The sequence below is a fragment of the Mixophyes fleayi genome, chromosome 4, assembly GCF_038048845.1.
Source record: "Mixophyes fleayi isolate aMixFle1 chromosome 4, aMixFle1.hap1, whole genome shotgun sequence".
Classification (NCBI taxonomy): Eukaryota; Metazoa; Chordata; class Amphibia; order Anura; family Limnodynastidae; genus Mixophyes; species Mixophyes fleayi.
The window spans coordinates 51,569,172-51,582,690 of NC_134405.1; the positions used below are offsets into that span (position 1 = coordinate 51,569,172).

The 13,519-nt window shown below is 41.2% G+C and overlaps 1 protein-coding gene across 2 annotated transcripts in view; it reads left to right on the top strand.

Annotated features, from left to right (window-relative positions):
- The window catches only part of LOC142151399 (G protein-coupled receptor kinase 5-like), a 48,615-nt gene extending 35,364 nt beyond the window's left edge, over positions 1–13,251 (top strand). Inside the window, exons 9-16 of one of the 2 annotated variants that reach the window (XM_075206995.1) lie at positions 596–786; positions 3,188–3,225; positions 9,101–9,190; positions 9,286–9,494; positions 10,191–10,328; positions 10,696–10,833; positions 11,688–11,819; positions 11,952–13,251. In XM_075206995.1, coding sequence (XP_075063096.1) covers positions 596–786; positions 3,188–3,225; positions 9,101–9,190; positions 9,286–9,494; positions 10,191–10,328; positions 10,696–10,833; positions 11,688–11,819; positions 11,952–12,047 — 1,032 coding nt within the window. In that variant the 3' untranslated portion in view covers positions 12,048–13,251. Of the gene's footprint in view, positions 1–595; positions 787–3,187; positions 3,226–9,100; positions 9,191–9,285; positions 9,495–10,190; positions 10,329–10,695; positions 10,834–11,687; positions 11,820–11,948 lie in introns of both variants that reach the window. The other variant, XM_075206994.1, reaches the window with a different exon arrangement.
- The last annotated feature ends 268 nt before the right edge of the window (positions 13,252–13,519 follow it).

The window sequence follows — 13,519 nt, forward strand, 5'->3', positions numbered from 1 at the left end:
TTGCTGCTGCCTTTGGTTTTGAAGATGCTCTCCCTCCCTCTGAGCCACTACGGCCTCAGAATCCATCTCCATTTTGGCTGCTAAGAGATTGTGGTTTGTTTATTTTTTACCTCTACTCTTGTAACGCCCCTCACTCTCTGCCTCCTCAGGTGGATATTACTTCCCACCTCCCCTATCCACCCTCTGTGTGCTGTAAATTTCTCTTCTCCACCCAGTATAGCAAACTTAAAATTTGCTACAGTGCTGCTTAAAAGAACGTTCTTTGTTTCTACATGTTTAAAATATGAATGAAGGTTGTTTCAAGCCTGGAAATGCCTTTCATGGCTCTATGGTGGCGCACGGTGCAGCCTCTGCTGTTTTGTGGGTTCACTGCGGAATGAATAGGTTGCAAATTATTTGTCATATTTTTCCAGGATATTGATAGGCTATGTCCTAATGCATATATTAACTCATTTGTTCATTATGAGTAATAGTCTCATTAAAATAACCCTATTTCTCGTCATGTAATCTTGGTTGACATATATTTATAGTCTGGAAACTGCTCGTTAAGAATACACGGCAGGACCTGACTGATTTTTATTTGTTCTTGGCCCAGGTGAGTTTGGCTTATGCGTATGAAACTAAAGACGCTCTGTGCCTAGTGCTTACTCTGATGAACGGAGGAGACCTCAAGTTCCACATCTACAACATGGGCAATCCTGGCTTCGAGGAGGAGCGTGTGGTCTTCTATGCTGCTGAAATCTGCTGTGGGCTGGAGCACCTTCACCAGGAGGGCATAGTGTACAGGTGAGGGGCACTTACAGGGGCAGGAGTCATATACTAGTTGACACTGCATAGTATTAACAGACTTTATCATATTGGGTGGGTGGTCTCGGTTTTATCCAAATGTAACTTTTATGCTCTTTTAAAAGATAACTGCTCAAGCACTCACTTGTAATGGCTAAAAACCATCAGTTTTATTTGTATCTATTAAAAGTTTCTCATAATATCAAAAGCATATATATATAGAATATTAGGGGATGCAGAGTCCCTTCCCTGGCTCTATTACTGCTATTTGAGTAAATAAAACTCTACTACTGCTTTTCATATTAAAACCATTGAGTTCCAGTGAATGCATATAAAATGCATTATTTAATGTGAGCTCTTGAGTCGTTTATCTTTCAATGAATGTTGTTGGGACTCTAGAAGAATCTGCAATAAAACCAATTACATGTAACCTGGTGTAACCATCATTTTGTCATCAAGTGCTATGAGGTATTTCTGCACTGCAATTTAATGCTGTTTGATACAAATTTGGCACAATCGAATTGCAGAATTAAATGCTTTTTGACTGGTCCAATGAGATGTATGGATGTGGGATATTAGAATGTTGAGCTTTCCTGTTGGAGAAACAGTTTCCCTCTGACAGGTGTCAGAAAGGCGCAGCGCTTGTAGGTTCTTTGGGGGGTATTCAATTGTTAGCGAGACGGGTGAAAATCCCGCGCTCGAAAAATATTACCGTTGATACGGTAATTACTCGCTGAATTTCAGCTCGCAGCTCCCTGAGCTACGAGCTGAAATCCAGCAAGTAAATTACCGTATTAATGGTATTTACGCGCAAATTACTGTATTAACGTTAATTTTTCGAGCGCGGGATTTTTACCCGTCTCGCTAACAATTGAATACACCCCTTTGTGTCCAGGTTTTCCTGTACCTTACAGTGTCACTGCAGAGTCTTCAGAGGTCGCCTCTTATCTGGCAGGAAAAGCAATGTGTTCTTATAAGCTCTTCTGATCCCAGCTTGGGCAAGGAAAGTTTGCACAACATTATGAGTGGAGGTTACTTTTTGCTAGCAAACCTCACGGGATTGCAGATATAAGGCATGCACAAATGTCTGTCTTTGTCCAATATTCAGATTGGATCGTCAGACCTATCTTCCCAGTTCTCCTGCTTACGCTCTGTTAGTGTCAAGTAATTCCATTGTTACTGTGGCTCAATCACTTATAGATAACTTATTGTATAAATTTATTTTAATTAGTAGTACAATATCCCAAGGTATATCACAGATGTACTTTGAGTCTGTATGCCATGTAGGAGGCAAGCACATGTTGTCATGCTAATTAGGCTTTTTTTTTTTTTTTTTTTTTTGGTGACTCAAAACTGTATAAAAAGAGCCCTGTTTGACCATGTATTGTATTTCATCTGTAACTTCTGGATGATGATTAGTACCTCAAACTAGTGTGTAGCTGTCCTTTTATTAGGACTGCTTGAGTTTATAAACATCACTTAAGGATCCTGATTGATTTGATGCCTGTTTGCTGTAATTCCTGTGATACATAGTTTAGACCAATCTAATCCTTTATCCGGCTTTTTCTACTCCGTATCTAATGCTGCTCTGCCCACTACCCTGCAGCTCTGGCCACTGTGATAGGGGGTACCAGCCCAGGTGCCCTGCAAGGGGGTACACTAGCAGCAAGAGTTACCCAGAAAGAAGCGGTTCTGGGCACTAGTGAAGGGAGCCTAGTGATGACAGCAGAGCCCCTCCTACTGTGTTTAGAGGCGCGCTTGGGATAAAATGGGACGGTTGCAAGCCCAGCCGGTCCCCAGCAATACGACAGGGTGGCATAGGAGGTCCATCCTGTCAGTTACATTATACAACTTTAAGCAGTTGTGTGTATGAAATGTAAAGCAAGTATTTAGTACCTGCTCTTTGGCCTTAATACCATAGTAAAACCAGTGATGGGCAACAAGCGGCCCTCTGAGCTTTCACCTGCGGCCCCTCAGCTCCTTCCTGCTTTATTTGTGTTAGATTGTGTAACACTTGTGTAAAACGCCTGCTGTTGTGTACTTACAGATGGGTGTCTCTGTGATTAGATGTACTTTAATGTATTCCTGAGATTAAGGGCAGTGTGTGGCTGTTGTGAACACTGGTGGTACTGCATCCTGCTGCCAATCTGGTAGACGGGAAGAGTCGGTCACATGACTGGACACTAGGAACCACTGACATCAAGAGCTGCATTTCCTTAAAAATTGGTCTAGCATTATTTTAGTACACTGCCTCTCTATACCGCCTGCATTAAGAACACCATCCTCTTTAATTGCGAGATGTTTCTTTAACAGACCTGGATTTAATGCCTAACCTGCTATGCCATGTTTGCCTGTGTTGGCAATATATACTTAAAATTTTTTTTATTTTTTTTATCTATAGGGATTTGAAGCCAGAAAATATTCTTTTAGACGATGACGGTAAGTGGCACACACTGGTATGTATAGATGTGCGGGTGGGCTCTAATTTTTCAGTCAAACATGGAGAACGGCAATTTCTGTGCAGTTTTAGAAACGTAACCATTTGTGTTGCGCTAATCTGTACTAATTTGGGACATTAACAAATTAAACCACCTGCTCTTAAGTTATGGGATTTTATAAAGTGATTAAAAACCTTTTGAGTACAGGAAAACAAATAATGAAGACATCTTGACACATTTTGATAACTGTTCCCATCGCTCTGACAGAACTTGAGGAATTTACATCTTCATTTACACTGGTAAATAGAGCGACTAGTTGCAGGTTATCACTGGTCACCTGAAGTGATCAGCTCCACTCTGGAGATGGCTATGACCGCAATAATAGGATTTGGAGCATGAGACGATGCAGAGATCGCTCTATGGTCATCTGTGTCTGTCTGTGTGGACTGCATACGTGGTAGTGCAGTGGGCTGCTTGATTGGTCTTATTACCACCAGAGCAGGCAGTCGCAGTGCTTATAAACGGCGAGGCAGCCATTTTGTGGGCCTATTCAGTCCACTAGGAAACTCTGCCTCATGAATCACTTGTCATGAAGTCGTTTTGCCTCACACTGAGGTACATGTACAGCTAATCTAAAACTCTCCTGCAAGTGTCCATTGTGGCACACGTAACTTAGATTATAATTTACCGCGCATGTAAATATGACAAATCATTACTTGGTGTGATTAGTCTGTGGATCCAGTGCGCTCTGTCAAAAATTACTACATTGCTAAGTGGATTGTGCAAAATGGAAGCAAATGTATAATATATAGATCTAACACATGACTGCAGACAATGGGTAAAGATCATCCAGAAATAAAATTAAGAATGATTGGACCAAACTTGCTAGTAAATATTTAGTTTTATGCTCGCTGTCATGGAGGAGGTCCTGTCACTGACCGCAGACACCAGTATGAGTGTAAGTAGAGATTATCGCCAACGTTGGTTAGTATCTGACCTGATGGAGGCTTCCATGACACACAGCACATGTCGCAGGCACTGCACGAATGATACTGCAGGCTGTGAATCCAGAATTGTAATATTGGCCTTCAAACACTTCAGCTATCACGGTTAAATACTGCATTCCCTCTGCAGCTTAATATATTTTTAATCATTCCAAAAAGCAGTCTGTCTCAAATTAGTCCAGAATATGTCTGCATCCATGATCTGTAGATGACTGGTGCAAATTAATAGTTTAACTCCTGTTATGGCATAAGCTATTGCTACTCTATTCTTACTTTGCTGCTAAGTAACTTTTGTATATGGGGGAAAATGTCTATTTTATGTTGCAGCCAAGGCTGAGTTGTGGGCAACTGGTGAGCACGTTGGGTTGTGTTCATAAAGTTGGAAATAGGTGTTTCTGGTGAGTCCACCAAGCTGCACATGTGCTCAGGAGCTCCCACTAGTGGCAGTTGGTAAGATTAGGATATCTGCTGTGAATAGAAAAAATATATATATATATATAAAACCTATTGGGGAGTTCTATTATCTATTTTATATTGGACAACTTGTGCTTGATGGGTTATTAATAACAAATTAATGGACCAATTAAATCTAAACACAAGGCTCCAGACTGGATTCAGAGCATGAATAAAAGCTCTGTGCTGAGTGGATTTCAGAAGGGTCCGAGCATCAAATCTTAACCCATAAGAACATGAATTACATCCCTAGGCGTATTGTTGGCAGTAAGGTATCAGAGGAGGCTCAGTGTATTCATTATGGCGCAGCTATCGATGTGTTTACTAGAGCTGCATATAGCCAGCATCCTACCTGCATTATATAGGAAAATGCCACAGATACTGTTGGTGTAAGCACCAATCTGAGGTCAACTTGTCCTGGTAGATGGGCATCTGCAAAACTGACTACAATGTGCACAGATGACCTCACTGTTACATAGCAGTGTATTCTCTCATATTTCCTGTACATGTATGATGCACTTGGGTTAGCATTTTGTGGTTTCGGAGACTTGACTTGATTAGAGCTGGTTGGAGATGACGCATTAATTCTAAAGGATTTATTGAAACGCACAATTAGAAATAAATGCCACTTTGCTGAGTAAATGCATAATTCCCTGTATGTGTATACGGTATGTACCATTCAAAGTACTTATTCTGAAAAGGAGAGGAAAAGCACTTTGAAAATATTCAAGTGGAAAAGTCTTTTCATCAGACACGATTCACAATCGTGAGTAGGTCTTAGTGTGATTTTCTGAGTTTTCTGGCACAGAAATCGAAAACCCAAGAATGTATTTTAAGAATAGTAAATAACCGAGACCATGTGCCTATTTTATTTTTTTATTAAATATCTTTCTAGTGTCTTCATATTGAGAACAGTCGTCAATGGCTCTGAATTTAGGAAATGTTTAATTGACTTTGTGTTCTGTAATGAGTCTATGATTGGACACTGCTTACGCTGGTCTATTTGTCTTCTCAATAGAGCCTGTGTCCCATATCTGTAATTTTTAGTGAGCTAAAACCCATAATCAGTTCAGTGGTGCAGACAGGAGGTTTATTCAGTGATCATATTATAATTAGTGACATCAGCTTTTTGAGGTTAAGTCACTATGTAATACACCATTGAGTTTGGAAAGGAAGAGCAAATCAACCTAAGGTATTATTATTACTTGATGGTAATTTCACAGCGGATATGACTTGTTTCCTGTTCTCCTCATTACATCCTGTCGTGCACATCTGCGGGACTTCTCCAGAGCTGCACTATTTGTATGGGGCCGTTGCTCCCAGCGACCACTTAGGGGTATATTTACTAAACTGCGGGTTTGAAAGAGTGGATATGTTGCTATAGCAACCAATCAAACCCACAGTTTAGTAAATGTACCCCTTAAAGTTTGAGAAGCTGCAGGGAGCTGAAGACTCCATTTTGTGAAGCCTACCTTAACTCGGGATAGCTTTCACAGGCCAAGTTCCCTTTTTTTTCCCCATTCGATCTCAAGCTTTCATGACCAGAGAACTCTTTAAAAAAAAAAAAAAAAAAAAAAAAGTACAAACTAAAACAAAGGGATTGTTTTGTTTGCTTTTCTTACTCAGGGCCCTGCCATTAGGAGCATCCTCACTAACAATGATGGCTCCTTCCACACAGGTCACAGCTCTCCCTGGTATGACACAAGCTAAATCCCCCTCCACCCCCCCTTCCTTTTTTGGGGTCACGCTAGATTCACCCACCACAAAAATTATTTGTATTGGTGACATTCCAGAGTATAAGGATTCCGAGGCTTGCTCAATGGGTGATCTTTGTGCAGAGATAAGGGTAAGTCCTCTCTCTATACCTGCCATCGTCTACTCTTTACACTATTGTCTTCACACTTCATACCCAGCATGGTATTGTTCCCGAAATTGAGATATTCATTAGTACCTAATGAGACCAATTTTCCTCCACTTCAGCACAGAAGTTGACCAAGGCATGTTTTAGCCTTCTGATGTAGCACCATATAAAGGAGTGAAAAGGACCCTTTTTAGAGGAGGCCGCGGGTCTCTTTCATCTGAACTCCGCTCACTCTATGCTTTTATTTGTTTTGTGGAACCTCTCGCTGATCAGTCCCAGATCCAGGCTGTAAATGGGCCTGAGGCTTCTCTACTGCTAGGTTTTCTCAGTGACCTCCCCTCCTCCTATTTGTGTGTTGGGGAGACACTTCTACACCCTTGAGCCAAGTTCAGGGTCATAGGACTAATATCAGGGGTGACTTCCCCGTTTCTCTTCTCCCCATCTTCCTTATTCAGGTGCCATATTAGTCCAGCAGATGTCACTGGCGGATCTGTACAGCCTACACTTTGCTTCACCAATGCTCTAGATATGGCTGTAGTACACCAGTCACTCACTTCTCTTGAGGGGTTTTGATGGTAACCCAGGTCTCCACCGACTTCCCTGCTGGGCCCTCTGCTGGACTCTACTGAATTGGGAGATAAGAGGCTCTCAGAAAAGCTTGACCCAGTTGGTGGTGGACAAAGGATTATAAACCGTTCAAGATGGGTAAAAATTAATTTCCTTGGTTTAACCCCTTAAGGTCTCTTAGCCACTGAAGCTTCATACTGTCCAGTCACTTTGTGGGGCTAACCACTCACTTTAGCATGTAATCAAGAAACCTTAGAGGAAAGGTCCAGTACTTATATTGGTTTTCCACAACTGCTATTGTCTGCCCCGATGAAGCTACATTGAAATATGGCATTTACAGATGTTCCGAGAGTTTCTTCAAATCAGTCGTCTTTATCAGTTTCTGGATTTTACTATTTTAATATCTTAATATCTTTGTAGTGTTCAAAATGGACTGGTTAGTGTTACTGTCCAGAACTTGAAACTCCTCAACAGATGTGATTCTCCAAATTCAGAATAGTTACAGGGAACCATCATTGCATCCATGAAGCCGGGAGTTCCAATACGCATCTCTAATTTGCATAAGGTCTAGAAGTCCCCATATACCCCCAGTACTTCCAGTTTATTGCCCTCCCAGTTGGTCTGATGTTTTGCATTACATAATAAAACAAACCAAAAAACGTCCATATATTTTAGGACATATTTAGTAGGCATTTTGCTTACTAGGATCCAACCTCAAGGAGATGTCCTTTTTCTCAACTTCTCTATTCACTTTATCAATTTTAGAAGAAAACAAACATATTTGAGTGACTTGCTTAGGTGTCTCGTTTGTGAGCGTAGAATCAAATACGTTGGGGTGGTACTTGAGCCTACAAATAAACTAAAGAATTTATACTAACTGACACTCTAGACGTATATTACTATAGAGAATATGTGAAGTGTTAGCATGGTTAGAAGCAGCAAATATTAGTGAGAACATACAAACTCTAGAAGTAGTCAATGCTCTGTGTTTGTGGAAGCAAACTGAAGGAGTTGGAGGTAACCCACAGTCCAAAATCATACTGGTAGGCTAATTGGCTACTGACAAGATGTACATGTGTGGTAGGGAATTTAGAATGTAAGCTCCTATGGTGCAGGTACTGATGTGAAGCATAGCAGCTGAGCACGCCCAAATTGGCAGCTCATCATATGTAACAATGTAAAGCGCATTGTTTCTTGTTGGGAGAAAGGCACTATATAAATTATGAGCTGAAGGGAATACATGACAGTGGCATATAGCCTGTAAAGTGCCAGTGTAGCATTTCAGCAAACTACACTTGTAGTTTAGTGGTCCTACACGTGGGCACATATTGGCCATTCTGAAATATATAACCTTATTATAATTGATATGCCTCTGGTTGGCATTTCATTTCAGATATTTACTTTATTCTGCATATTATAACATTTACTGAAATGTTGACTGCAATAAACATGTAGATCGGTGGTGGTGTCTGCCCCTCTCAAATGGTTATCCACATCAATACCCGTGTCACAGAAGCTTAGTTGGTGCATGCAGAACGCATGTTTTGTGTCTGGAATGCCACCATTTAACATTGAAGTTCTTAATAAGTAATGTAGCCAATTGCATGTGAGAGTTCATTAGTCGGCCTCTATGGGCAGCAATATAGTACAGGCAAATAGATAGCGTATGAAAACTTGCATTTCTTTGGCTGGAAAAATTCCAGCACACGCCGCATCTGTCAGCACTATATTGTCAGTGTTTATCATGTGTGAGATATGAATATAATGAAAACACTCAGACTCATTGTTGTTCTTATTGAGATAGTGGCTCCTTTAGCCAGATGGGAGATCTGCAACATTGTTCTTTTCTAGCTCTGCGGTAACTGGTTACTCTTATCGTACACTTGGCTCTACCCCCCCCTAGAGGCCTCTTATCAGTGTACTAGTGGTTTTTTGTGTGAACTTTGTTATAGGGTGGCAGATGTAAAGCTTATCCTGTGTTCTCCTCCCAGGTCATATCCGCATCTCAGACTTGGGGTTGGCCATCAAAATTCCAAATGGAGAGACCATCCGAGGGAGAGTAGGAACGGTGGGATACATGGGTGAGTGCCTCGGTCAACTGCTGTCACTCTCTCCATTCCCCATGAGTGTAGATCCATGCAGCTGACAGACCTGCTCTCTATCTGTTTTCTTTCAGCTCCAGAAGTGATCAAAAATGAGAGATACACCTTTAGCCCTGACTGGTGGGGGCTGGGCTGCCTCATATACGAGATGATTGAGGGACAGTCTCCGTTTCGTGCACGGAAAGAAAGGGTGAAAAGGGAAGAGGTGGAAAAGAGAGTACAGGAAGACCAAGAATCTTATTCTGACAAGTTCACGGAGGACACAATGTCCATTTGTAAGATGGTAAGTGAAGTGGCAGATTATTCAAGTGAAGATGTACCACATCTCGTCTGCCTCTTCAGGAAGTGTATGAAGCAAACCAGTAATGTCATTGGTTCCTAATGCTTGGTAGTGTTGATGTCCTCTTAAAATGTAAGGACTCTGTTTAACGGTTTGAGAGGTTCCATACCACATAGTGGGAAGAGATCACACGGTTTATGAGAGGTTCCATACCACATAGAGGGAAGAGAACACACGGTTTATGAGAGGTTCCATACCACATAGAGGGAAGAGAACACACGGTTTATGAGAGGTTCCATACCACATAGTGGGAAGAGATCACACGGTTTATGAGAGGTTCCATACCACATAGTGGGAAGAGATCACACGGTTTATGAGAGGTTCCATACCACATAGAGGGAAGAGATCACACGGTTTATGAGAGGTTCCATACCACATAGAGGGAAGAGATCACACGGTTTATGAGAGGTTCCATACCACATAGATGGAAGAGATTACATGGTTTATGAGAGGTTCCATACCACATAGAGGGAAGAGATCACACGGTTTATGAGAGGTTCCATACCACATAGAGGGAAGAGATTACATGGTTTATGAGAGGTTCCATACCACATAGTGGGAAGAGATCACACGGTGTATGAGAGGTTCCATACCACATAGTGGGAAGAGATCACACGGTTTCCTGCTTTCTGCTTGCAGCTATTGGCCAAGGACCCAATGCAGAGGCTGGGGTGCGGTGAGCAGGGCTCCAGTCAGGTGAAGCAGCATCTGTTTCTCAGGAACATCAACTTCAAGAGGCTGGAGGCTGGAATCATGAAACCGTCCTTTGTGCCGGATGTAAGTGTGGTGTATGAGGGCATTTGTCTGATGGACTAGGTTTAGGTTGTGAAGTCTCAGACCTGGGCTTAAAACTGAAGGTTTTGGTTTGTTTTCTTTTTGTTTGGAGAAGTATGAAATGTTTAAACTAAAAGGGGAGGTGTGAATCCAACTTCATAGTTGTATGTAAAGGCCCAGAGTGTGACTGCTACTTATCTACAACTGGTAATAGACTGAGAAATGTTGGTCTATCCAAAGAGCGCTAGTTTAATTTTTACCATAGATTGCACTTATTACATAAATATAGCATAATGGGAGGTAGTCATTTTTGTAATTGGGGTATGTATTGTTGGCGTGATCATGTAACTATATGTTGCTCTTTTCTCAGCCCCGGGCGGTGTACTGTAAGGATGTGTTGGACATTGAGCAGTTTTCAACGGTTAAAGGGGTCAATTTGGATAAAACGGACAATGATTTTTACGTAAAGTTTGCAACAGGCTGTGTGCCAATCCCCTGGCAGAATGAGGTGAGTGTTTTATGTATTGGTTCCTTTAATCCCTCGGCTTCAAGGTTGTACATGTATGTGCACCATACGCCCAGGTGTAGGGCACTGGTCCCTGTGTAAAGTGACTATAACAAGCAGTTCACTTCCATGTATCCCTGTGCAGCATTCCATATAGAACGGTCTGCAAATGAATGATTGTTCCCCTCTTTCAGTATCTAGAAACCTCCTGAGTCTAGGAAAAACAGAGGCAGAAGGCCTTCAGAACGCTGCCCTGTTTTATAAACTTGGATACGTTTATTATGACACTTATTGAGAATTGGTGTTCTCCTTATAAAATTTTGCCAGCTGGTTGGCAGTAAGATGTAGCTGGGTGCGGGTAGTTGTAGTAATTTGCAATAATATTGAAAGATTTTGGAGGTTACTGCCCACACCTGCCTGGACTGGTGATCAGTGGTCTAACACACACACACTGCTGGCTGTAGTGCCTGTTGTAATAGGAGAAACAATGTTTTATTCTATTATAATAGAGCTCTGTTGGGCTCCAAGAAAAAACAGCCGTGTGAAGCACCTGGGGAAATAGGTGATGGGGACAACACTGAGCATAATCTCTGGACGAGTACACAATTTGTATATTCCTCAACTTTAGAAGTCCTAGAATAAATGTTAATAAATCATATTTGTGGTGGTTCACAAACTGAATGGAACATTTGGAACTACAACTATGACCATGTGAGAGCTTTCTGCTGTTGACGGCTTTTGGGGAAACGCAAGAGTGCAGAATAAAGGCAAAGCGTTTTGGTGACAGTGTTGGAAATTCTCACTATTTGGTTTTTTTTTTGTCCCACTGATGTTTGTGTTTGTATTTGTATTGACAGATGATTGAGACTGAATGCTTCAAGGATCTCAATGTCTTTGGCCAAAATGGGACCCGATCTTCAGATCTTGATTGGCAGCAACTTCCTGAGCCACCAAAACGTAGCCTGCTCCAGAGGCTCTTCCGAAGAAATGTACGTATATATGGCATACCACATTGTGTGTGTGTGTGTAGTCTTGCGTCTTTATACATCTTGTATTGATTGAAAATGCTTCCCAACTTCATTAAATGTAATAGAGGCATGATCTCCTCTTATTTCTAGCAGGCTGACTGTGTCAACGCCCCAAATGACTCCTCCCTTGCCAACACCACAAACCACCACTTCCAAAGCAGGACGGAAACAGCCAGCGCATCGTCTTGACGGAATGTGCGAAGAACCTCCCAAGAAAGGCCCCGGTTCTATCCAGAAACCGTCCAAGAATCTTACTCCATCCCTCCCATTTTCTCAGGTTTAGCCTCGAACTCTGTGCAAAACTTTTTACAGGAAATAAATATAAATATATTTTAGGTCTTCATGACCAAAAGGACTTACGGGAAATGTGTATTGCTGCTGGGAAATGGTTTCCAGCAGTTGTTTCAAACTTTTTTTTTTTACTCTAAGCAGATCACTGCAGAAAACATGTTTTTATGCTAAGCTCATGGAAATATACAAGCTGTGTTTTTGTCTTGTGTTTTTTGTTTTTGTGCTTTTTTTTATTTTTATTTTTTATGTCTCATATAAAAAACAGGATACATTGGAAACCATTTTGTTTTAACCTGCTGTGCCATTCTCACAGGAAGAACCAATCAATTATCAGATGTGTCATTCATGCTTATTTTTAAGCAACTTATGTATTTCCAGTTACCTTACTTCTGATGTTGTTGGATGTCTTATTGCGCCCCTTTCTCCTACAGATAATGGTGGCAGCTATTTTGTGGCCTGTCAACCTTTAGGAATCTTTAGCCAGTCATTGTGGAATCAGAGACATCACTGAGATTCAACAGTCTGCTGTGATGCTTTCCTAATAATGTGATGGGTTGCCATCTTCATGTGTAGGTGACAGGCACACAATAGTTGGACATAAATTAAAAACCATCCTCTTATCCTAATGTGCCATTCTGCCAGATGGTGACATTACAAAATCAGAGATATTGGACCAAGTTATTTCAATTACATAACCCATCATATATCTGTGTCTGAGATGCTTGGCACTGGATGAAGGGCAGTGATTACTCAAAATGTTTGTACATTGTCAATACCATTGCCCAGCAACTATGGCCAAGCTGTTTGGCGGGAGAGAACCTGCCTCAAAATGGATTCCTTTGTCTGCTAAAAACTGATATTCAAAGTTATGATCCCCCTTCCCTCTTGAATTGTCACCAGTGTGTGTGTGCGCCAATTATTGGTCTTCTATGGAATTTTCATTCTATACATGTGCCTGTATGAATACACAAACGTTCTAACATTCTTTACCTCAGTTTTTACACATTTGATGACGATGGTCATCTGAGCATCCGTTTATAGTCTGTCACATTTTAGGACTGTTTTTAGTATGTGGGGAAAAATAAATCTAAATACACATGTGGAGGCTTTTTTTTTTTTTTTAAATCTTCTGCCTCATTTGAAGCTTGGAGGTAAAATTATGGTATTTAATGTTTCCCTGCAACAGCCCAGTGTTTGTGTAAATTGAAATGTGTTATTGTCGTCTCCCTTCGTAAACGATCTGCTCTCCACTGAAGATTTCTATGAACGTGAACGTGAACAGGGACAGAAATCTGTAACTTCTAATATCTGCAATCATCTACAAGAGGGGGAGCTCTATTCTTTATACTGTACACATTTTGCCAATGGAT